The sequence below is a fragment of the Papilio xuthus genome, unplaced genomic scaffold, assembly GCF_000836235.2.
Source record: "Papilio xuthus unplaced genomic scaffold, Pxut_1.1 DF828780.1, whole genome shotgun sequence".
NCBI classification, from domain to species: Eukaryota; Metazoa; Arthropoda; class Insecta; order Lepidoptera; family Papilionidae; genus Papilio; species Papilio xuthus.
In genome coordinates this window covers 681,856-706,425 of record NW_013529869.1, presented here as the reverse complement: position 1 = coordinate 706,425, position 24,570 = coordinate 681,856, and the positions used below count along the sequence as shown (strand labels likewise).

Below are 24,570 nucleotides of genomic sequence, written 5' to 3'. Positions count from 1 at the left end.
ATATTAGCTCACTGTACTGTGATCACAAGTAACAATGGTCCCAAAATTGGACAGTTGCTAAATTAAATAACATTTAAACTACTTACATAGACAGACTCCTTTAGAACATCTTTCATTCAATGCACACTCTTCGTCCCCTTTACATCGGGGGACACACATTGAATTGTGACACATAAATCCATTATCACACTCCTCAGCAGCGCCGCACAATCTTGGGACTAGAAAAAAATCATTTAATATCCAACAGTTCATGAATAATTCCAACATAATTTTCGGTTTAAAATAAAGAAACTATACGTACTTCGAACACATTCGACGTCTTGATTTCCGGTAAAACTATTTGGACAACTACATTGTACTATATGATTGTCGGTTCTGCAAACTGCATTAAGACCACATGTTTTCTCCATTTGACAGGGATTTAAACATTGTCCATTTATACATTTTTCATTGGATCTACATTCCTCATCGAGCAAACACAGGCCTGAAATATAAAGCTACGTAGTAGATCTTACGAATTTAATGTAATGGTAGACTTTCAACACCTACATAATTCACATAATCCAGCAATCTCTTAACAAGTACATTTTAATTTAACAATATTTGTAATATTTAGAAGAATATTGTAACGAAATTCTATTTACCTTTGCAATATCCTTTATGACAGTATTGATCATTGCCGCAATCTGTTTTACTTCTACATGAAACTTCGCGAAGACGGCAACCCTTTTCGCTTGCGCCATTTCCTACGTAGCCATTTTTACATTTGCATTGACCCGTATGTCTGGTAGCGATACAGTCTGCGTTAGGGCCACATTTTACGCTGTCGCATGCATCTGAAATGAAAGACCATTTTATAAAAAAGGGGAAAAAATTACCTTTTTTCCTTTGTCTTTACAAAAGACAATTATTTCTAATTCAATTAAACAAAAACCTTACCTGTACATTTGCGTGTACCATCAATAACGGTACACCGACTTACTGGTGGACAATCTCTGTTAAATCTACACTCCGGAGCCTTACGGCATCCTTCTTCATATGCATTTCCAACTGTTCCGGTAGAACAAACACACTGTGCTTGATTTCTGGTATTCCGACATTCTGCTCCGTTACCACATGGATTAGAAGCACACCAGTTTATTTCTGCGCAACCTTTCACAGGATCGCCAGTAAATCCAGGTTGACAATAACATGTATGTGTATGCTTTTCAGATGAACAAACAGTATTCTCTCCACAATCATTGTGTATCAAACAAGCAATTTTGCACATATTTTCATGGCAAACTTTATCATCGGAGCAATCTGAATTTTTAGTACATTCTCTCTTTTTACATCCTTGAAGAGGATCGCCGAAGAAATCTTTTTGGCACAAACATGTTGGTTCATGGGATTTTCCTAGACATGTAGCATGTCTTCCGCAGGGATGATTTTCACATACGTTGACGCACTGTGCAATTCCATCATTGTTAATAACACATTGTTCGTCTTCATTACAATTGTCATTGGAAAAGCATTGAATTTCTTTTGAGCAGATACTATTAAGGCAAAACTGTGATTCTGGACACGTATTATTAGTCGCACAAGTTACTCGACATGTGTCTTGAATACAGACTTGGCCATCTAAACAATCTCTTGAATTTTTGCAAACACCTGAAATTGTAAATACCAGATAAGTATTATTTGGATGTAACGAGTTTATAACACCATCATTAGCTCTTATATGGAAACTTACCAACGCATAAATTGTCAACACATTTCGTGCCCGAAGAACATTTACTATCATCAGCACAATATTGAAGTGGAACACAACCAAGAACTGGATCTCCTGTGTAACCCGAAGAACAAGTACAATGGCCAATGTGATTTCTTGAATAACAATCTGCATTCCTGCCACATGCTCGTGGTATACTACAAGAATCTTTACATTTGTTGTTAACACAGGCTTCTTCAGAAGCACAATCTGCATCTTTTGTACACTCAAACTTAGTACATTTATTATAAGGATCTCCTTGACTGTTAGGTGGGCATTCACAAGTTGGTTGATGTTTAACAACACCACATATTGCATTATCACCGCACGGTGAGTCATCGCACGGATCTATACAATGATCTTTGACGCATTTAGTTGCATCGGCACAATCATCGTCTGATGTACATTCACCGGGTACTTTACAGTTACCGTTACTAACATCTAATACTGTGCCATTTACACAACTGCATGTAAATGAACCTGGATTATTTTTACAATCCGAGTTTAGTGGACATGGATTATTATTGCATTCGTTAATATCTGTACAAGCACCATTTAACAACTCAAATCCTTTAGCACATATACACAAATCTTTATGTTCTTCTATTTTACACGATCCACCAATACATGCAGGCTCATCGCATTGATCTGGAAATCATTTAAAAATTAGTATACTACAGATACATTATGTAATAACTCAAAATACTTCAACACAAAAAAATTACATACCAGTACATTTGTTGTTTTTCGTGTTGCATCTTTTATCGGTAGGGCAGTCAAAGTCATCTACACATTCAACTTTGAAACATCCAATTTTTTTATCAAACGGATTACCTAAGTAACCTTTTTCACAGGTGCATGTCATACGATGTCTATTTACTGAACAAACAGCATTTACTCCGCAGGCATTATTCTCACAGGGGTTGGAGCACTTTCCTTTTATACATGCAAGAGAATCTTCGCATTGTAAATCACGTCTGCATTGATTAGGCAACATGCAACCAGTCTGATATGGATCACCGATAGACCCCGTCGGGCATACACACTTAAATGAGCCTTGGGAATCAATACATTGTGCTGATGGGTGACAAGGATTATTGACACATTCATCTATATTTCCACATTCGTTATTAACTAATTTGTATCCAGATGTACATGAACATTCCTTCGTTTGGCAAATTTGATTATTAAGACAGTCTGAATCAGTTTTGCAACCGGGAATACAGATACCGGAGTTACAATGTTCGCCGTGTAAGCAGTTGCTACTGGAATGGCATATTTTATGGCATATGTTATCGTTACACTTTTCACCAATAGCACATCCAGTATTATCTTGACAAGGAACTTGACACAAGTTACCTATACACATATGATCCGGTGGACAATTTGAAGTCCGAGAACAAGTAGAAGGTTTTCTTACACACCCTTGCTGTGGTAATGGTGTTCCTTCAAATCCAGGAGGGCATTCACATTTAACGGCATGATTTTCTCTAGAGCAAATAGCATTTGGTCCACAAGATCTCGCAACAAGGCAAGGGTTTACACATTTGTTGTTTAGGCACGCCTCATCTTCAATGCAATCATCGTTGCTTCTACATCCTATTAGGCATTGCCCTCCGACACAGGCTTGTCCAATCGCGCACTGAGTATGTGTGTTACATTGTGTTATGCACAAGTTTTTAATGCACGCATTACCTGGATCGCAGTGACTAGAATTTTTACAGGCTGCGAAACATTGTCCATTGACGCATGTATCTCCTTCACAATCATTTTCACTGTGGCATGATAATATTTTTTTCTTGCACGAATTATCATTTTTAGATTTTTCGTACCCATTGGCACAAGTACAAATAGGTTTTCTATTGATAATTTTGCATAAAGAATTTACACCACATGCGCCATCGCATAGATTAACGCACCGGTTGTTTACGCAAGTCGCTTCAGGGGGACAATCCTGATCTCCGTTTATGCATTGGTTTTGTTTTTTACAACCTGTTTTCTTTGGATCACCGATAAATCCAACTGGACATTTACAGGTATACGATGAAAGTCGCGGTTCACATACGGCTGTAGGATGGCAAGGGTTAGGATTACATAACTCTATTTTTCTACAGTTCACCTCTGGAATAGGATCCGGTTTATATCCATTAGGGCATATACAAATAATTTTATGACCTTCGGCTATACAAACTGCGTTGTCGCCACATGAGTCATTTCGGCATGCACCATCACAAGTGTATGTCAAACGATTGCACAATTCATGTGATAAGCAATCAGCGTTGTAAATACAAGGAACAGATTGGCATCCCTTCTCTAGGTCGTCAGCATTACCCGTAAAGGGTCCTGAGGGACATTGGCACTTGGCTACGTGATTATTAGTAATGCAAATCGCATTTGGTCCACAAACTAATTGTTGACAAGCCGACACACATTTCTTTACGTTTCCGATATTTTTGCATATTTCACTCTCTCTGCATTGCACATCGTCTGTACATTGGTTTTTATCTAACGCTACACATCCGTCGCGATCATTCGGATTTCCTATATAGCCGTCCAAACATTGGCATTGCGTTTTGTGATTTTTAGTAACACATTTCGAATTTTGTGGACATGTAAATATTGAGCAATTATCTACACATTTATTAACACCGAGCACGTCTTTTTCACAGGACTTATTTTCATCACAATCATTATCATTTCTACAACTTGGTGTCGATGGTTGTTCACAATTGGAACTGATGGGATTCCACAAATATCCTTCTTTACAATCACAACGTGCGGTATTATTCAGTACATTACAGATTTCATCGGCGCTGCAAGCGACAGTGGTGCAAAGATCTAGACATTTCATCATTCCACCAACCGGCACGCAAACTTGTGGCTCATTGCAGTCACTATTTATGCTACATTCAACTTCTTTTGGCTTTTGTTGCAAATGACAACCAGATTTAATATCATTAGGCTTCCCAACATAGCCTTCTGTACAAATGCAATGGGCCTGGTGATTCGCACTAACACATAGGGAATTGGGTCCACATTGTAATTTACTGCATGAGTCGACACATTTACGTATATTTCTGCTTATTTGAAAGCATATTTCAGTATCTTTGCAATCTCCGTCAGTTACACACTTACTGTCAAAAGTGCAGCCCTGTTGTAAATCGTTCGGATTTCCAATGTATCCTGGAAGACAAACGCATTGACCTTCTTCGCAAATAGCATTCTGACTGCATACTGTTTTGCGACATTTGTCGACGCATATAGATTTTTCACAATAATAGCCATCCGGGCAAGTATTATTTTGGGAACAAGAGCAACCATTACCATCAACACATTTAGAAATTGCAACTTGTGTACACAGTTCGTATGGATTGCCGAAATGATGGCTTTTGCATATGCAACTGAAACTACCAGGAGTGTTTATGCAAATAGCATTTTCACCGCACGGTTTTGATTGGCATTCATCGATATCAATGCATTGTAGATTTGGGTTTCCGATATAACCAGGAGGGCATAGACACTCGATATGTGATTTAGTTTGCTGACAAACGGCGTTCTGTCCACACGAAGTTTTTGCGCAAGTTATTTGTCTCCTCGGTAAACATTTGGAGTAAGGGTTCCCAGTGTATCCTTTATCACATTTACATAAATTGATCGGTCCATAAACGCAATGAGCGTTTTCACTACAACCAGGTTCACAAGCGGGAGGAGCAACAGCTGGAAAAAGTTTGTTACATTATACCTTCAGTTAAATTAAAATATTTTGATAAACAACTTTAAAAATAAACTGATATATAAAAATGTCTCACGAAAGTTTGAATAATTTAATAACTTTAAAAATACTTACGAGGCATACAAAGTAAATCGGGATTTCCTACAAAGAATGCATTACAAACACATCTGCCGCTCTCTTCGTCGCAAGACGCTCCAACGCCACAAACAACATTTTCGCAGCGCTGTCGACATCTTCCTGCGAGGCACGTGAATGGGCCTTCACAAGGTATTCCAGGGCCGCATACGTCTCTTCTGCAACCACCCCCCGGGAAGGGATTCCCAACCATTCCTTCTGGACACACGCATGTGGGACCATTTTTCGAAATTATACATTGAGCTGCTGTTCCACAAGAATAATTATCGCAACCTAAAACAATACCAAAGTAAAATATAAATTATAAATAAAAATAACATAAATAAAATAATAAAAATAAAAATGAATAAAATAAAGTAAAAAATTAAATTATATACACATATTGATTTTAAAGTGTTTTTCTTACCAGATATGCATTTCCCACCCTCAGGTTTAGTGTAGCCTGGATTACATCTGCACCAGGCTGCGTGATCATCTACTTCGCAGAAAGCATTGGCGCCGCAAGTGACGCTTAGGCATGGAGACAGACACGTACGGTTTAAACAAGCAAGGTTATTAGGACATTCATTATCGGAACTACATAATTGTTTTTGTGATGGACCTATGCCAAAGGAACCTAAAATATAGAGTAAATCAGTAACATAAGTTGTCATCTATATTGATTACCAATTGCAAGAAAATATACTTAAATACGTACATCCTGATTTGTAAGGATCCCCAACCATGTTGGGAGGACATACACACTGATATCCGCCTTTTTGATCATGACAAATGGCACCGTATCCGCAAGGAGAGCTGTGGCATTCGTTTCTATTCGTACAGCCAGTGTAGGGGTCTCCTTCATATCCTGTCATACACATACATCTTGGAGGATCGCTAGGAGTACATTTTGCGTTAATGCCACAAATGAATCGTTCACAAGGACTTTTACATTTTTGCCCATCCTCAATGTCTAAGTAAAAAGGTGGTGGACAAATGCACTGCCCAGGTTGTATACATTTTTCATTTGAGAAACAGTCGGAATCGCTTATACATCTCTTTTGGTTTATAGTACAATGACCAGAAATGGGGTCTTGGCCATAACCTGGTGGACATTTGCATTTATATGAGCCTTCAGTGTTAATACATTCAGCACCAAAACCACAGACCGGTTGGCCTGATAAACATTCGTTTATATCTTCACAGGCACCTTCACTAGTTTGTGAGAAACCAGAAGGACATGCACAGTAGCTTACAGTCTCGGAAATAATTATGCATTCTGCTCCTTTACCACATGTGTTTCCTTTTGCACAGTCAGACAATACGCAGTTGTTATCGACAACTTTATATGGTGGGTGACATCTACAACTGACGTCATCGCATAGTTCACAAAGAGTATAGGGGTTACCACTATACTCCATAGGGCACTTGCACTCATAGCTACCCGGTAAATTTTTGCAAATAGCGTTAAAACCACATGGCGAGTGACCGTATAAAGTACATTCGTTGACATCTTCACATAACCCAGATTCTTTGTTGCGTGTGAAACCTTGCGAACATATACAAACGTTTTCACCATCGTGAGTAATACACGTTTCGCCCTGGGGGCACGGGTTAATGTCACTGCATTCAATCGGCTGTTTACTCGAAACACATCCATCGACATAAGGATCACCAACAAATCTACCAGGGCATTCACATTGAAAATGCCCAGGAAGATTTTTACACACAGCCCCAAACGCACAAGGGTTTGCATCGCATTCGTTAATATCTTGACACCCTAGGTGAGAGGTGGGATCTCCTTTGAATCCAGTGCGGCATGTGCATTGCGCTATCTGGTCATTTAATAAACATTCAGAGTTACTACCACATTGCAAACTTTCACATGGATCTGTAAAAAAACTTATTTTAAAAGAGGAAGTAATTAAAATTTATGAACTCCATTAAAGAATAACATTAAATACTTACGACGACAATCATTACCGACGTTAGGTTCAGGACATACGCATCTAGCATTTGAATCGCAAATAGAATTTCCAGGACAATCGTTGTCTCCTTTACATGTCAGAATTTCCGAACATCGCACGCGTGGATCTGGGTCAGGAACAGTACCCTCAGGACATTCGCAATCGTAGGAACCCAGTTTATTTATGCACTCAGCGTTTGCTCCACAAGCGTCATCCGCCTGACACTCGTCAACATCGAAACATTCTTTAAAAGCATCACCAGAAAATCCATCAGGACATTGACAAGAATAACTTCCTAATGTATTTGTACAACGTGCGTTAGGTCCACAGCGTCCCACCGGTCCCACGGACGCATCACATTCGTCGACATCCACACAACCGGCTGAAACGTCTGTAGGAATAAATGTCCAACCTTCTTCACATACGCAATAAGCTTCTATACCATTCGGTTTACAATACGAGTGATCGCCACATTCAACATCTTCACACGGCGCTCGACAAGGTATTCTCGGTGGCGAACCAACAAATCCATTGACACATTCGCATTTATATCCACCGAGGGTATTGACACATAAACCATTTTCTCCACAAATTGTAACGTTTGAGCATTCATCAACATCGATGCAGACAGCTCCTTTGGCGTTGAATCCTTCTTTACAAAAACATTGATTGTCAATACATTCAGCATTATTTGTGCAGTCAAAGTTTGATTTACATAGTATGTTTACATCGACCTGCCAAATATAATAATTATCATTTAAAAGTTTCATTTTAATACTTACATTAAGGTATTAAAAAATGCATACCTGCTCGCAAGCTATTTTGGCATCCGGTTTGGCTCTATATCCTTGTGGACATACACAGTTATATCCGGGAGAAGCGTTTTCACAAAGAGCCTGTGAGCCACAAGGATGTTCGAGGACAGAACACTCATCAACATCTGTGCAGCCGTCGGGGGAGCGCGCGTCGCCGGTGTACTGCGGCTCACATGTGCAAACGTAGCTGCCAACCGTGTTCGTACACACGGCGTGCTTGCCGCACATATTTTCTCTACTCCTACATTCATCCACGTCTGGTGTAACAAACAACTCACGTCTAATTATCCGCCGCCTTCTCGAATAAAACACATACGTACGTTATATGTACTCCAACAGCCACTACGAAGAGGAAGAGACAGGCACAGAGAATTTTTTAAAGAAGAGAAGAGAAGTAACCGTAAAACGAGACTAAAATATATTGAAAATTACAGCTAGACGCTGCATTGGCGCTGCTGTAAAACTAAATTCACAAATGACACCGACCAGCCGACCGAATATCCCACGGTGCCGAGGGGTATGCGTCCTTAACCTGAAACTTTTTAATGACATAGTCGAAAAATGTTTTAATGTGTTTCTTTAAGTTAGTAGAAGCGTGAAGCTACCGCTCGATTGAGTGCGGTAGTGTCGGCGTAATTTGTTATAGGCCGTCATTAGAAGTTTTTAAGCATTAAACCATAGTTAAATAAAAGCACACATGACGTGTAATAAAATTGTTTAAGCTCACCGATACACTCGACTTCGGGATTGCCTTGGAAACCTGGTGGACATAGACAGCGATGCGAGCCGGGTAAGTTTTCACATAGAGCGTTGCGACCACACTCTGCGCGAGCGCATTCGTCGAGGTCGTGGCAGCCGACGCGAGGATCGCCTTCGAAGCCTTGCGGACAGCTGCACTCGTAGCCGCCGGCAATGTTGCGGCAGGCAGCGCCGGTACCACATGCCTCCTTGTTTTCGCATTCGTCAATGTCCACGCACTACAATGGAAACAATAAAAACCGTTATAGCGGTTTAATAAAGCGGTTAAGCGAAACCATTGAAGAAGTTAACTTACGCCGTCGAATGGATTTCCGGTATAACCAGATTGACAGGCGCATGTGTAGTTGCCGGGGTAGTTTTGACAAACAGTGTTGCTTCCACAGGCTCCGGGTCGTCGGCACTCGTCGATATCTGAATTAAAAATAACAATATTTTATATATACAATCTAAACTATGTTTATATGTAATTATTAATTATTAATATATGTAATTATATTATATAATAAACCATAACAAATAAGGGAGATAAGGGATATCATAATGTGTTAACAGCAAATTACCTCGACATTCTTCTTCCCCGTCCCCTTCAAAGCCTCGGTTACACTTGCAGATAAAGTGAGCTGGTAAGTTACAACATTCTGCATTCTTGACACATCTCGACGATATCGCTGGATCTTCACATTCGTTTATATCTAAAATAAAAAAGGATGAGGTAATAAAACTGAACATATGTGTATACCTATTTCATTTTAAATGCATTGTAATTACTTAACAATTTCACCTAAATTAAATAAATAAAAATCCATAAATACGTACTGTATTAAATCGTATATATATAATATAAATTATTCTACAAAATTGGTTTGGATAAAACCAAATGTTAATTTATTTTAAACAAATTTATTTCAATTTTTTTATTTTGTACCCACTGATGTCTTCTTAAAATTATGCTATTATTACTATACCATACATTTGGTACCTATTTATTCGATTAGGTTTTATGTTAAATGTGTTAATCTAAACTTTGACCCTATGTATATCAGAAAATGATAAATACCTCTACAAGTGAAACCATCGCCTTCGTATCCCGGGAAGCATGAACATTGAAAGCTACCCACGGTGTTGGTACAGTGCGCAAACACATCACATGGTCTGTCCTTGCATTCGTTTACATCTGCAAAAAAAATATTTTTAACAAACAGAACTTCTGTTCCAAGAAATATTATATGAGATGGCATCTAATTGCGCTATATTAACACAAAGGAAAGAAACTACTTAATTAGTGTACACGTATGAATGAAACGATGATTGGTTTGAGACTGATTTATTTAGAGTTAAGTGACGGTAGGTGATACTAAACTACCTACATTTATCACAATAAATTACAGTTACGTTTTGAAATGTACAAAAAGGTATTATAAAGACAACTGAAAATCGACGGATATTATGCGTAGTTAGATTTGAATGTAACGTATATGATAATTTAATATATATCAGTAGTAATTTTCCTCACCTGGTTCCTGACAGTTGCAGCCGCCGAAACCATCATTGCAATGGCACACACCGTTTAGACACGCACCGTTTATGCAACGTGCGCCATCTTCTTTGGTACAGTCATCTAAAACATTTAATAATCTTACCATGGATTTCTGAGACCAAAATCTCTAAGAAACATGTCATCCTTGTTTTTGACAAATCAAAGATAACTCAATAACTCAGACACCCTTAATTAATTGAGTGTTTTTGTTTTGTATTTTTTATTGGTTATTGCGTTAATCACACAATTTTCCTTCAATAGGAAAAGTTCTATTTGCTAGTTACTTAAATTAATGATATAATTAATACTGCGAGTGTCTTTTATTAAGAGCTGGTTGCTTCTTCTTTTAATTTACTTGATTTGAATTATTTGTCTATGTTTCGTATTAAGCATATTGAGTTGTCTTACCTGTGCATTTGAGCTCTGATCTCAGTTCGTCGGACGCCTTGTAGCAATCCGGTACTCCATCGCATAATTTCGATAATTCATATAATTGTAATATTTGTGTTGATTCGTTTACTTGACAACCAAAGTAGCCGTCTTCTAAATTTAAGAAAAATACTTCTCGTTTTATGCCTAAACCTATTCCATACTGGCTTTGCGTCGCTACCTGTGAAATGGACCGAAATGTACCAATAGTAACATGTGTACAGCATTTTTATCTCTCAGAATTCCAATACAAAAAAAGAAAATAAAAACACAGCGAATAATAAACACAATTAAATTCCATAAGAGAATCTGAAAAACTGTACAGCTAGAATTAAAATTATTAGTTACGTATGTTTTAATTATGCTTAAACTTAAGTTGTACTTACATGTGTCATTAAGACTGTGAGCGTCCAAACCACGAGTGGCAAGTTGGTTATATGCATTGTTTCTGTAACAAAGAATACTTAGAATTAGGCTACAAGTAAATGTAACTAATATTATAAAAATAAACATTCACATTCGTAATGTTTGGATGTATGTTTGTTAGAAGGTATCCCCAGAACGGCAGCATGTATCTTATAGAATTTTGGCATATTATAGAAGTACACATTGGCTACTAATCAATTTTTTTTATTCCGTGCCGATGGAGCCACGGGCTACAGCTAGTTTATGAATAAAAGGTAAAACAGAAACAATAAATATTACAATTGTAGGTTCTGTATTATTTTTCCCGTCTTTAATATATTACAAATAACTACTACTGATAGAGAAAAAGTACAGTTGTAACTGAACTTATTTTAATACTTCTTTGTATACAACCATCATTCATTAAGAAATTGAAGTAGATCATATATTCTGTGTCTTCAACAAGTAATTCATTCAAAAAAATAATTAATCGATATAAAAAATTGTGATTTATGAAGCTCAGCACTCCTTTATATTTTTTAAATCATAAAAAGCGGAGATCGGAATTCGCAATGCTCTTGAAAGTAAAGAGTCGCAAAAAGTCGGTGACCAATCTAATAATTGGGCGTGCGAAACTTTATCTAACCTCGGTAATAGCTATTCTACGAAATTAACCAAGCAGAGCGATTCTAATATAATATATATATGTATGATGACCATATGTTAAATTTGTGTGTCACCAAAATCTCCAATCGTTCAGGTTAACAAGGATATTTGTTGTGCTAACAAGTTAAGGACATCTTCGAAAATCAATATTTGTGCAGTTTTTGAAGATCTTAGAACGAAGAGTTATACATCTGTAGTCGTTCTCACTAAGGGAGGCGCTTAGTTTAGATTTATTATAAGAAATCTACGCTAACGGACTGCTTAAGTAGCAATAAAGTGACTGTGAGTGTCTGGACTTCGTCACATTCACTTGAGGTTTCAAACTATTACTATAATTAGGCACATTATAATTATTTTAGTTAAGTGTTCACGGATTAGTTTCAAAAACTATGAATTATGTCATTATAGTAAAAAGATAAATTGAAAAAGAACTTTCGAGCAATGAATAAAAGTTTAATTCTATTTGAGAGTGGATAAAGGCGAAGGTTGTCGCGAGGTCAGGTAACTGTGCAAGCGGTGACTCGTTCTCAATATTGTATGGACAAACTTTAAATACGAATCACACGTACACCTACGCCTCGACATATGTCTCACAATGAAACGGTAACACCGTTTCCATTTTCGCATAGTTCAACGTTCAGTTAATGCATGGTTTTAATGACATATTAAGTTGCTCGGTTTCCGCAATACATATATATTTAGGTACATAAGTTGATGTCATTGCACCTACATAATAGAATAATCGTGATTAATGCTCATGCGGTTAATAAATGTAACAAATTGTTAACATTATATAACTTTACTTGAATTATATCTAATATTATAAATGCGAATGTTTGTTTGAAGGTATCTCCGGAACTGTTCAACGGATTTTGATGAAATTTGGCACACATGTATAACATAGTGTGGAAGAACACATAGACTACTTTTTTTTTAAATCGCGCGGACGGAGTCGCGGGAATTGCAAGTAGAATATAAAGTACACGCATTTTAAAATTAAACATATTTTATTCAATTCAGTAGATTATAGACTCATACTATATTTGTGGCTTAAGATATTTATTTCTGTAAGAATTTACAAAATGCACTGTATGAGAAACAATTTTACTGCAACATACATATTTAAGGGTATTAACCCTATTGTATATGTTGTTGTGTGCGTCATGTATTATGTTACAATATAGAGAAGACCATCGCTACTTCCTTGTTACCATGACATGACAAGGATTATATCCGAGGTGTTACCTTCTCACACATCAGCCTGAACTGTAAATGATGAGGATTAGGTATCCGGAAACCTTATCCTACTGACGATAACGTGTCAAAATTTATATTTTTATAATTGTATACATACTTTTGTACGTAGATTTAAATTATATAGCGAAAGTAAGTGCCAATGATAAAAGTTGTTGTAGAAGGACTAAAATTTTATCTAACAGATTGATTTTAATTTTTATTATGACTAAGTAGACACTTGAAGAGATATTTACAGCTCCACCGGAGGTGGCCTAATGCAGATGGTGCTTAGTCTAAACCTGGTTTAGGAGTAACTAAACTTGAGGGCTCCCTTAGGAACATCGTCTCGGGCTGTTACTTCCTTGTTAAGGCTGAATTGAGAAAGATTGATCATGTTAATCTAGAGGTTTACTTACGACTACTACGTATGTATGCAACCGCGTCAAAATGGGAATCTATAATATCTACATAGAGCCGATCCGTATTCCACAGATAAGGTTTACATGTATATTATTTTATGATTAGGGTTATGTATGTACGTTTATAAGTTATTTTTCAATAGTTTGTGTTACAACTAGCACTGATGAGCAATAACTTGGAGGTTGCAGTAGTACTCAAATATTCACATTGTCTCGGCATCACCCTTGACACCGTAAGCGTATGTAGGCGTTCGTGACAAACAATATTTTATTTTCATTGCGTCCTGTAAATACTTGTTAAATAATGTAAAACATAGGTGTACTTTCAAATAACGTTTAGTTTCGCTAACCTAATTTATATAAGTATTCTTCTTAATTATTTTGCTATTATTAAACACCTATGTTTAAAATATATTATTTTATCATTTTTATGCATATTTTTTATTTCATTTATTAAATTCGTACATTAAAATAAAATGGTATTGAATTCGTATGTTATTTGTTTTCACACCGAAATGTCACAGGAGGTCGTTTTAATTATGTTACGGTTAACATCTATTGGTGCAAAATGATAAAAATAACTTGTAAAAGTCCAAATTTGAACTTTAAAACCTACTTATTATTGTAAAGCAATGTTGGTTTTTACATTTATTACAAAAAACTACATATTTACACTTGCATTTAAATATAAGGTTCACATACATTACAAACCTTATATTTCATTTATGTGTAACAAATTATAATTTATAACGAATGATTTTTAATACTTAATTGATATTTAACATTGTTTCGTATCAATAAAATCCATTTATTTAAGTATCGTTATAGTATCTTACGTCACGGCTAGATACGGGTACGTACTTATGGTCGCGTGTACGAAACAAATCGGACGTAAAATACGTCCGTACGCGTTCGTTTGTGCCATTCACTTTCACGTATCGCGACGCTCGCCGACGAGGCGCGGGCGCACCAATCGTACGGAAAGTAGGCTGCAACATACACCAGTTTCTCTCTTGAGAAATAACTCAAAATTACTCATTGTATGTAACTGCACTAACCCCACAACTCCCAGTGGAATTGCGGAGCTTTCCTCATATCGAAATGTTTACGCATTCCGAGAAAGAAACAGTGTTATGTAAATATACCAACGCCATTCCTGCACACACAAGTGTTTACTATTGCCCATATGTGCACACAAGTCCTCACAAACGCAGGTAGACTTGCCTAGAACTAAGGTCGGGATAAGACGATCACGAAATAAATTTTAATTTATGTTTATTCGCTACACGTGTCAAGGTGGATCTTTAGAAATCTGCAAACATCAATGTGAAGGTTCGCTGTTGATCTATCAAGGTTTTTGATATGTATTTAACTTTGAGGTAAAATATCTATATTAGTATTGTTAACGTTTGATTTCAGTTATGAATGGTTTTCTTTTCAGAAAATTATTTGTAACAGCCTGTATATAGATATTTTAGGTGATTTATTTTTATAAAATTGACGAGGCTATCAATGTTATTTAATAAATATTAAAGAGTGCTTAAATAAGATTCATAAGATTAATAAGATTCAGTTTACGTCACATGAGTTCGGGCGAGCAAAGTCTAGCTCTCATGACGTATGTAGTAGTCATCGCAAATTATTACTAAAGAATTAAATAATGAAATTAAATTAAAATACATTAAAACGAATTAATTCATTGTTAATATTCTTACACAGACATCAAGACAATTTACAGCATAATAATATTATGGAATGTATACTAATAAAACGAGTTTATTAAGCCTTGAAATATTATTTAAAATGTTAAATAAATCTCGAATATAAATTGCAAACTATATTACTTATAATTCAAGCGTTTATACAATCTAATTTACCAAAATCGATCTTTATAATTCAGATTTAAGTGTGACATCATTCTTTTAAAAAATCTCATCTACAGATTGAGTATATAATAGACAATTTTATATAAATTACAGTTACGGTGAATGTAATCATAGTGTAACAATAAATAATATAGATAATCTATAGTAATCGATACAATGTAGCGAACGTAGTGGTCGTGTCATTTAGAACGGTACCAATAGTAGAGTTAGCGGGACGATTGTACGCTTGTAAACTTGCAGCGGAATCACAAACAATTGTTAATATGTATAATACATTCCACAGAAGCAATGTGTGTGAACAACTAAATACAGACCGTAATATCCGGAATTACGACTTATTTAAAGATTCACTAGCTGTTTCCCGCGACCCCGTCCGTTCTGAATAAAAAAAATTAGTAGATTATGTGTTCTTTCAGACTATGTTTTACAAGTATGCCAAATTTCATCAAAATCCGTTGAGCCGTTCCAGAGATACATTCGCATTTATAATATTAGTATGATTCATTACGTCTGTGGCATTGTATCTGGCAGGTGACTGCGCGTGGCAGGTGAGAAAAGAAAATACTGTCACTCTCAACACGGGACAAGGCAGGAGGAAATAATGTAACGATGTAAATAAGGATGTAAATATGCCTTTAGTGGTGACCCCGACTTGATTTAAAATATTAATAAATTTTATATCATTATATTTTAGTGTTAACTAACAGGAAAATAAAACATATTAAACGCAAAATATTCACTTAATATCAACAAGTTTTAAGTTAATCCAAAGTTGTACAATTTTAAAGATATCTTTCGTAACTTAAGCAATATTAGTATCGTTAAAATTCAAAGCAGCTACTCGTTAATAGATCGAGTCAAGTACAGCTCAAGTGATTACTAAATAACTGAAGTATTTAGTTTTCTTGTTTTTGTGACATCAATTTAATCACATTGTAAAGTAAACATTTATCATTTAAATGAACAAAAATTCGTGTCTAGCGAATTATATTTTATCTTCTGATTTAAGTTTCTCAAATTCAACAATTAGTTACAACAATCCGTTTCGTGTCCTTGAAATTAAATAATAGTTATTTTACACGACTATTAAATAGACATAAATATTTATATTTGTCTGAATTTTAATTATTGACGTATATTTCGGTAAATTGTAGGAAAATTAAAAAAAAATGGTATCTCTTATAAATAATTTTGCATTGAAATATATGGATAAAAAATATATATATGAGTATGTTGGTGTATAGAGGAATAACAACTATGATAATAAATTAAACTTGTCTTAATGATAATAAGAATGCGTCTAGTATTGATGAAATTTATGATTTATAGCTATCATGATAAATGATAAGTACATCAATGTAATGGCGACTGCTTTATCACTATCAACCACAACGTTAATTGTAAAACTAATTACAAAAACTGATAATATTATTAATTGTCCAAAACTTATAGTTACGTGTGATATTTACCATAGAACTAATGTGATATAAAAAGAATGAGTCACAAAATTCAAACAAAGATACTCAGTCTTATTCTTAGCTCTATCTGTTAAAGTCTTTAGTATGTACCATGGGTTTTAATTGTCGAAAAATTTGTGCTTTAATGTTACGCAGTAGTGTGTCACTGCAACACTGCAGTTACCTTTTGTTACGTTAAGAACACAATAGACGTACTGAAATCAAATAAAAAATAAATTTATAAGAGCTTGATTCTGATAATTTCATCTAAACATCGATTGTAACATAAAAAACAAATTCTAAATAATAAAGTACGAACATTAACCCCACAAATTGATCGACACATTATAAATTTCTCATTGCGTGTTAAAAAGACAATAGAGTCGTATTTTACAAAAAAAAATACGAAGTAACTGACCACCGCGTTTATATCTGACAAATAAATCTTGACGATACGATGTCTGACGGCGCGACGTGCGTGTCTCTTCTTTGACTATGTAGAAACGGACTAGGTAAGGAACCGCCTTTGTACTAAATAAATTTTACCACTTTTTGTGGGAAGTGAGGCAAAAATTACAATCACACATTTGACTTACGTCTTTGTGATCGCAAACTGATTTAAAAATTTAAACACTGACACAAAACAAGCAAGCAAGCTTGGAACTTATTGGTCTTCTTTATTAAAAAAAAAGAAGAATGCACGAGCTTAACAGTCTTGTCTTTTAATAGTCTAAGTATGTATTCGATAGTATCTATTAAAGGAGAAAGAGCGCTTCGTAATATTTCCGAGTTCCGGTGACGACGGCCGGACGCCGACGACCGGGGTGCACGAGGAATAATCAAATAGCCGACATGACTGGCCATCAGTTAATATGCTTCGTGCCATCGATAGTTCGTGCGACCCCAAAGTCCTTGAAAATATTACAATATTGTCTAATGCCGTGATTATTTTTAATTTAAACTCGCTGTTGCCAGCAACCAAAAATTTCCCACTGTTTTCGTGCAGTTTTTCGTGACATTTTCTATCCTTAATTACTTACTTAACACAAAGGATACATTTTGTCCATGATACATGATTTCCAGACTAAAATCTCGCTCTGTTCCTAATTTCATATTAGATCCGCTGTTGTGTTAACTGGTAATAAACATTCATCCATACATATAATATTAGTAAAAAATTAAGGACCCAATTTCAGTATTTAAAGAAATAATTAAAGTGCCATAAGCGTTTTAGTAGCAAAACTTAAAATTGGTAGATATTAATATCGTCGTTTCTCATAAATTTAATCTTGCGCAAACCAGATTACCAATGTCCTTTACAACAGGTTTTATTCGATACCAAACTATTGTATAAATAAGTGTGAGTCAACAAATAACATGATGCAAAAGAATGCATTTAAGAGTATGTAACATTAATTTAAACTTGATCGAACGGGAAATTACTTTGAGCCTTGTTTTACGGAAGTATGCATTATTATAAGGTTTTGTACAATGTTTGAGTCGTGATCGTCTAAAATAAATCATACTAACATAATAAATGCGAATGTTTAGATGGATGGATGTTTGTTTGAAGGTATCTCCGAAACGGCTTAACGGATCTTGATGAAATTTGGCATAGATGTAGAACATATTGTGGAAGAACATTTAGGCGACTTATTAAGTTTTTTTTTAACTCCGGGAGGACGGAGTCGCGGGCGACAGCTTGTGTTAAAATAAAACGTGAAGTAACTTTTAGTGCGGTATATAAGAACGACATATCATTGTTTATAAGCTGTTTAAACAACATTTTTTTTTATTGTGGGTATACGTAAACACTTATAATTATCCTCAGGAGAATGGAAAACATAATACCGTTGTATATTTTTTTATTTCTGTTCTCTATATGTATAAAGTCAAGATTTCATATAAAAACTATCGAGATATTTTAACATATAACAATATAATTTAGTTCAAGTAATTTACTATCAATCAGGTGTTGATAAAAACATTTTTTTGTAATATAGAATTTTAGTTTTATCACAAAAAACACTATACAACATGTGAGATTCTACAGTTATACATTCAAATTCCAAAGATTTAATGTGAGAAGTACACTAATATATACAAAGAAGTGTACAGTTATTACCCACTATACATCCTCTCTGTATCGCAAGGTTAGCTGTAAGAAAACTCTTTTAGAGTTAAGCTCACCTGTACATCATTGTATTTCTATGTAATGTTACACTATGTACTTTAAACTGTGTACAAAGCTTAAAATAAAATAAATAAATAAGTGTAAAAGAATTTTAATATAAAATACAAGGCAAATGGGTAATTAAGTTATATTATTTACATGACATGTATTATAAATTAAAAACCAAGACGAATACAAAAGTGTAATTACGCGTCGTGCGTGACGTTAATTATGTGAAACTAAAAACATTGCTCAAAGTATTTGATTGTTTAATCGATCATCTTTATCACAAATTACTATCGATAATTATATTTTATTGGGGAGCCAACGTCTTGTGTGAAGGCAAACCGTCACGCTTGCTGTGAACTCGAACTAAAAAACATCCGGACATTTAATGCACTTTCATTTAAACCAAGTGAACGTTTTATATTAACTTGGTAAATAATAAAACAAGTTGTCGCGTAAGTTAACCCTGATTAAGTAATTTGTTTACTTCATGTAAACATATGGCAAACTTAAAAATGAAGGTTGTTAAAACAGATAGATTTTTTTTAGTAGACTACTTAGTATTGTGATAACGGGGGACAACAATTAAGAAAATGTTTTCTATTCCTTATCAAATATTACTGAAAATATTACCTGCACACTCTTTATATTAATAAAATGTATTTACATAGAAAATCAGTATACAAATTAAAAATTTCGATGACATTTTCATATAGGCAGTTATGGATACTACAAAAAATTGATTTGAACATTTATGACAATTATATTTTAAAATCTTACGAAAATACAATATGATATTGTTGGCTAAATCAAGGCTAATATACAGTGTAACGTACGGTACATAATTCACATGTGAGAATATGGTATGCCTTTTATTATTATAGTGGTATGGAATGACATAACGGCGAGGTAGCCGTTCGGCGCAAGCGCAGGCGCGGAAGGCGCCCACAGCGCGTGACAGGTGTACCCAATGGCATATCATTCTGTACCATATGTTGCCGACCCTAGTGGGTACACCTATTTTTTACATTTTTTCGTTATGTCGAATTTCGAAGCTTCTACTAGGATATAGTTCATGATAGTTGAATATCAAGAATTGAACTCACGACTACATAATTTGTTGATCGTATCCATTACTGTATGGAACTTCAAGTTCGTCTGACTTTCATCTAAATAAAAGATAAACAGTTACGCATATGTATAATTTATGAAAGTATGTCTGAAGTTCAAGTTCTTATTATTAAAATTAACATAATCACCGTGAGTAAAGTTTTATGAGTTGGTTAATTTTTAAACAGTAATTTTGTACAACAAAGAATATTAATGGGAGAGTTAATTCATGTTTTCTGACGTTAACGTTATAAAGGACAGTCTACAACTCAGCTGCGGTATCAAATGGTCGACTAAATTCTAAGAATAATTTAGCACAAATCTTTCTCTATATTAGTTCCGGAGGTTTCTGCAATAATAATTAAACTCAATTCCTGTTAACGATTGAATTACTATCAACAAAGATTGATCCGACTAATGATTACACAAATAGAGTTGAAACCATCTTTCTATCATAGCCAGTACTTCAAAACACTCAATAAATGGCAGAGTTGTTAAGTATTTTTCCATTAAAAGTATAAACGCGTGGCTAATATGATTGAAAACTGGCCAACTACAAATATATTTTAATAAGAAATAATAAAATAAATTCGCTAAAATGGCATAAGTTGGATTGAATTGAACGAGTCTCAGCGTGCGGTGAGATAATGTCTGTGTCGAAATGCCGAAGGAGAACCTTTTTGATCAGTTGTTGATTACAATTTCAATTAACCGCTTTGTGGGAATAGATTGCATTGAGAACAAAGAGGCCTTCAAGTGTACATTTCTTGGTTTGTCCATTGTAGAACAGTTTCTTACTAACTCTACCTTTTTACATATAAATCAAAGTAATTTAATACATTACTTATATTTATATAGAGCCAGTAATAAATCTTATAAATAAGTAGTACCTAAGTTGAGCAAAGTTTACGTTATGTATTCGCAAATTTAATTCAAATACAAAATTAATGATAAACCTCAAACCGGTTATAAGACTAATTAAAAATATGTAAATTAACATAATAAAACATGTTGCTCAGAATACAGTTGGTTATGACTCAAATAAGTAAGGTAATTAATTTAAATTTAATGTTGATTATAGAGATGTATGAACGTATACTAACCTAGATTTAAGATTGCAAAGTCTACGTGACGAAAATTTTTGTTTTTTTTTTTTCCTGAATTGAAAATAATAATTTATACCATCCCTAACTTAGGGTAGGCACCGAGCCTCTCGATGGGAACGTATGCTGATGATTTATTACAGTCACAAATAAGCCATCATTGTGAATTTTTCATATGAGAGAGTTAACCTAATATTTTGATTTGATATTTACTTAATTAATGCCAAAAGTATTAAGTGTGTGTAAGAACAAATGTTTAATAATTATGTTTAATACTAATTTTATAAAATAACTCTATTTATTCTTTATTTTTATAAAACTGACATACAAACAGACTAGTAACCAAAAGTAATAAAATGTTTTCATTAGCCTTATGTTGTTACCGGTGTGAACTAATATGGAATGTCTCATCATCAGTAATTGGGTCTTCCGTTAACTTCACCAACCATGAAACTTAGCCGTTTACTGTTATAGTACAGAGTGTACTGTGAAGCTATCATTGTTTTACAAGAAACGATCGTTTACAATTTTTTTTGTAGAAAATATTAGCAGTTTTTGTTAATTTACTAATATCAGTATATTTCTTGAATTTCTAAAATTAATATAATATTAGTATATTTCTTGTACAATTCCAACTAAGCTCTAGGCTTGTGCTAGGATATGGTTTACAATAGTCGAATGGTGGGAGTCGAACTTTCGACTATCTGATCAGAAATCCGTACCCTTAAACATTAGGCTATTGGTGCTTCAATAAATGTAGTTTTTTTTAATTCTTCTTCACTTCTCGACTTCTAAGTTTCATGAAATTTTAAATTTTATAGTGATAAGAGCAAACTTGCGGATTGCAAAATAAGTCAGTAACTTTAAGAAACAAATGCAAACCCCAAGTGGATTTCTTAAAAAGTCTTTTAGTAACGCAAGAGATAGATCAGTGAAGGAAAACCACATAATTGTGGCTTACCAAATAAAGTGATATCGATGGAATTTGAAATCATATCTAGTTAAAGTTAATTACAAGAACAAATGTAATTAAATAATTAAGTTAATAATTATATCTACAAATCTATTTTAATATTATCTGTCGCCCGCGACTTCGTCTTTCAGACTATGTTCTACATCTATGCCAAATTTCATCAAGATCCGTTGAGGCATTCTGGAGATACCTTGAAACAAACATCCATCTATCCAAACATTCGCATTAATAATATTAGTAGGATGTAAAATTTGTTCATAACACATTCGTAGTTGTTCTTTATCTAACTAATAAATATTGGCAAAGCTTCGCCTACACCCGGATATCAAAGTCGGTGGACTAAGAAAATATGTTGAAATATACATTTCTTAAGCGAAGATGCTATGAGAATACGTTACTCGGAGATGTATTGTTGTTTCTCTTATATTCTTTACACAAAGACTACTTTTTAAAGATGCACCGCACGAAATATGCTAATACATACATAAAGAAGTCGCCTGTCGTCTTGCCACAGGATCAAAGAAATACTTGCTTTTTATGTTAACGTTAACAAATGTTGTTATTTACTAAAGCGAAGCTAAATTTAGAATAATTAGCAAAAGTAATTTTTCTTTCAAGCGAATAAGGTGAAAGTTTACTTCGCACAATACGTCTTATTCAGCTATTGTTAAATTGTTTTCTTTTAGAAATTAACTTGGTAATAAAATCTAAGTCTATTAGAGAATTAGAAAATTATATCTACAACTATTTTATTCTAGAATACTTGGATATAAATTATATAGCGCTTAATTAAGTGAAATGTAATATTTAACATCTATGCCTTTATTTCTAAATTCTTTTAATAGAAATAAAAGTATTATTTATTTGAATATCCAAGAAAAACATCAAAACTATAAATTTAAATTAAATATTAATTACAAAATTAATTGAATACCCAACAATTTAAATCAAATATGGACGTCGGATGCTGCCATAGAATACTTCGTAATAGTTAGTCTTTATATGGTCACAAGTATCTGGTCCGGCTTACATAAGCAAAGTATTAAGCGCCATCTAGTTGCTAAAGTGAGTGTGCGTAAATAGTTTTCCAATAAAAAGTGTAAACAGGAAAGTTTTCTTTCATATTTTATTAATTTATACTAAAGAATTATTGCATTCAATGTAATAGTCAGATTGTTAATTTCGACATTAATAATAAATCCAATAAGAATATTATAAGTTTAATATGACGTAAAAACAGTTAGATTGTGACTTAAGCTAAATAAGTATAGTTAAGGATATTTAGAAATGTTTAGGTTTGTTGTAAGAAATGAATGTATGTTAAATGAGATCAGAATAGAGCGTAGAGTGCAGTTGAGGGGTCGTGCCGTGAGAAGTTACGACACGCGGCGCGGGCGCTGTCGCGGACGTAGTCGCGGGCAGCTCACAGATACCAACCTTGAGATCATCGGTGAGTGCGGGAGCGGTGGTGTACGGGGCTCATTCCTCCCGGTAGAAGCGGTCCGCCTTCCCTCGCCGTCAGGCGAACAGCCGTTAGACTACACCGAGGAATTCGCAACAGGCCGTCGACAGTAGAATTTTCTAGTGATACACAATATGATTGTATGACTAAAATCACACTATCCACAGCACTTCACCTACTCCAAAACTAGGAGCAAACCGTTCATTTAACGGGCACTCGACAGGTAGGGTAGCGACGAAGCCGGTCGTATATACACGCACGACCAGAAAGGTGGCCGGACTGTGACTGCGCGCAGTGCGCTCGCAGGCTGCGGTGCACGCGCCTCCCCCGCCGCCCCTGCTGCCCCCCGCAGCCAGCGCCGGGCACCGCGCGCCGCTGCGGCCAGTGCCCGCAAAGCCTCGCCCTCTGACGCACCTCCCCGATCATAGAGCTTTTGCATGTCCGATATCAACTATAGACATTAGCGCATGCAGGATAATTAATTTAACCGTTTTCATCCAATTATGTATCGATCTGTATGAAATCCTAAACTGACTGTTTTATTTCAGAAATAGACAACTGATATATTAT

The 24,570-nt window shown here is 34.9% G+C and overlaps 1 protein-coding gene across 6 annotated transcripts in view; it reads right to left on the bottom strand.

Annotated features, from left to right (window-relative positions):
* The window catches only part of LOC106128232 (fibrillin-like protein dumpy), a 93,860-nt gene extending 69,589 nt beyond the window's left edge, over positions 1 to 24,271 (bottom strand). For 5 of the 6 annotated variants that reach the window (XM_013326523.1, XM_013326525.1, XM_013326526.1 and 2 more), the window contains exons 1-19: positions 23,976 to 24,271; positions 11,491 to 11,552; positions 11,084 to 11,285; positions 10,652 to 10,756; positions 10,196 to 10,312; positions 9,699 to 9,830; positions 9,434 to 9,549; positions 9,107 to 9,356; positions 8,371 to 8,636; positions 7,566 to 8,298; positions 6,316 to 7,488; positions 6,025 to 6,234; positions 5,598 to 5,891; positions 2,480 to 5,467; positions 1,733 to 2,398; positions 940 to 1,650; positions 645 to 836; positions 302 to 484; positions 87 to 218 (exon numbers count right to left, since the gene is read on the bottom strand). In XM_013326523.1, coding sequence (XP_013181977.1) covers positions 87 to 218; positions 302 to 484; positions 645 to 836; positions 940 to 1,650; positions 1,733 to 2,398; positions 2,480 to 5,467; positions 5,598 to 5,891; positions 6,025 to 6,234; positions 6,316 to 7,488; positions 7,566 to 8,298; positions 8,371 to 8,636; positions 9,107 to 9,356; positions 9,434 to 9,549; positions 9,699 to 9,830; positions 10,196 to 10,312; positions 10,652 to 10,756; positions 11,084 to 11,285; positions 11,491 to 11,547 — 8,527 coding nt within the window. In that variant the 5' untranslated portion in view covers positions 11,548 to 11,552; positions 23,976 to 24,271. The remainder of the gene's footprint in view (positions 1 to 86; positions 219 to 301; positions 485 to 644; positions 837 to 939; positions 1,651 to 1,732; positions 2,399 to 2,479; positions 5,468 to 5,597; positions 5,892 to 6,024; positions 6,235 to 6,315; positions 7,489 to 7,565; positions 8,299 to 8,370; positions 8,637 to 9,106; positions 9,357 to 9,433; positions 9,550 to 9,698; positions 9,831 to 10,195; positions 10,313 to 10,651; positions 10,757 to 11,083; positions 11,286 to 11,490; positions 11,553 to 23,975) is intronic. The other variant, XM_013326529.1, reaches the window with a different exon arrangement.
* Positions 24,272 to 24,570: the final 299 nt, after the last annotated feature.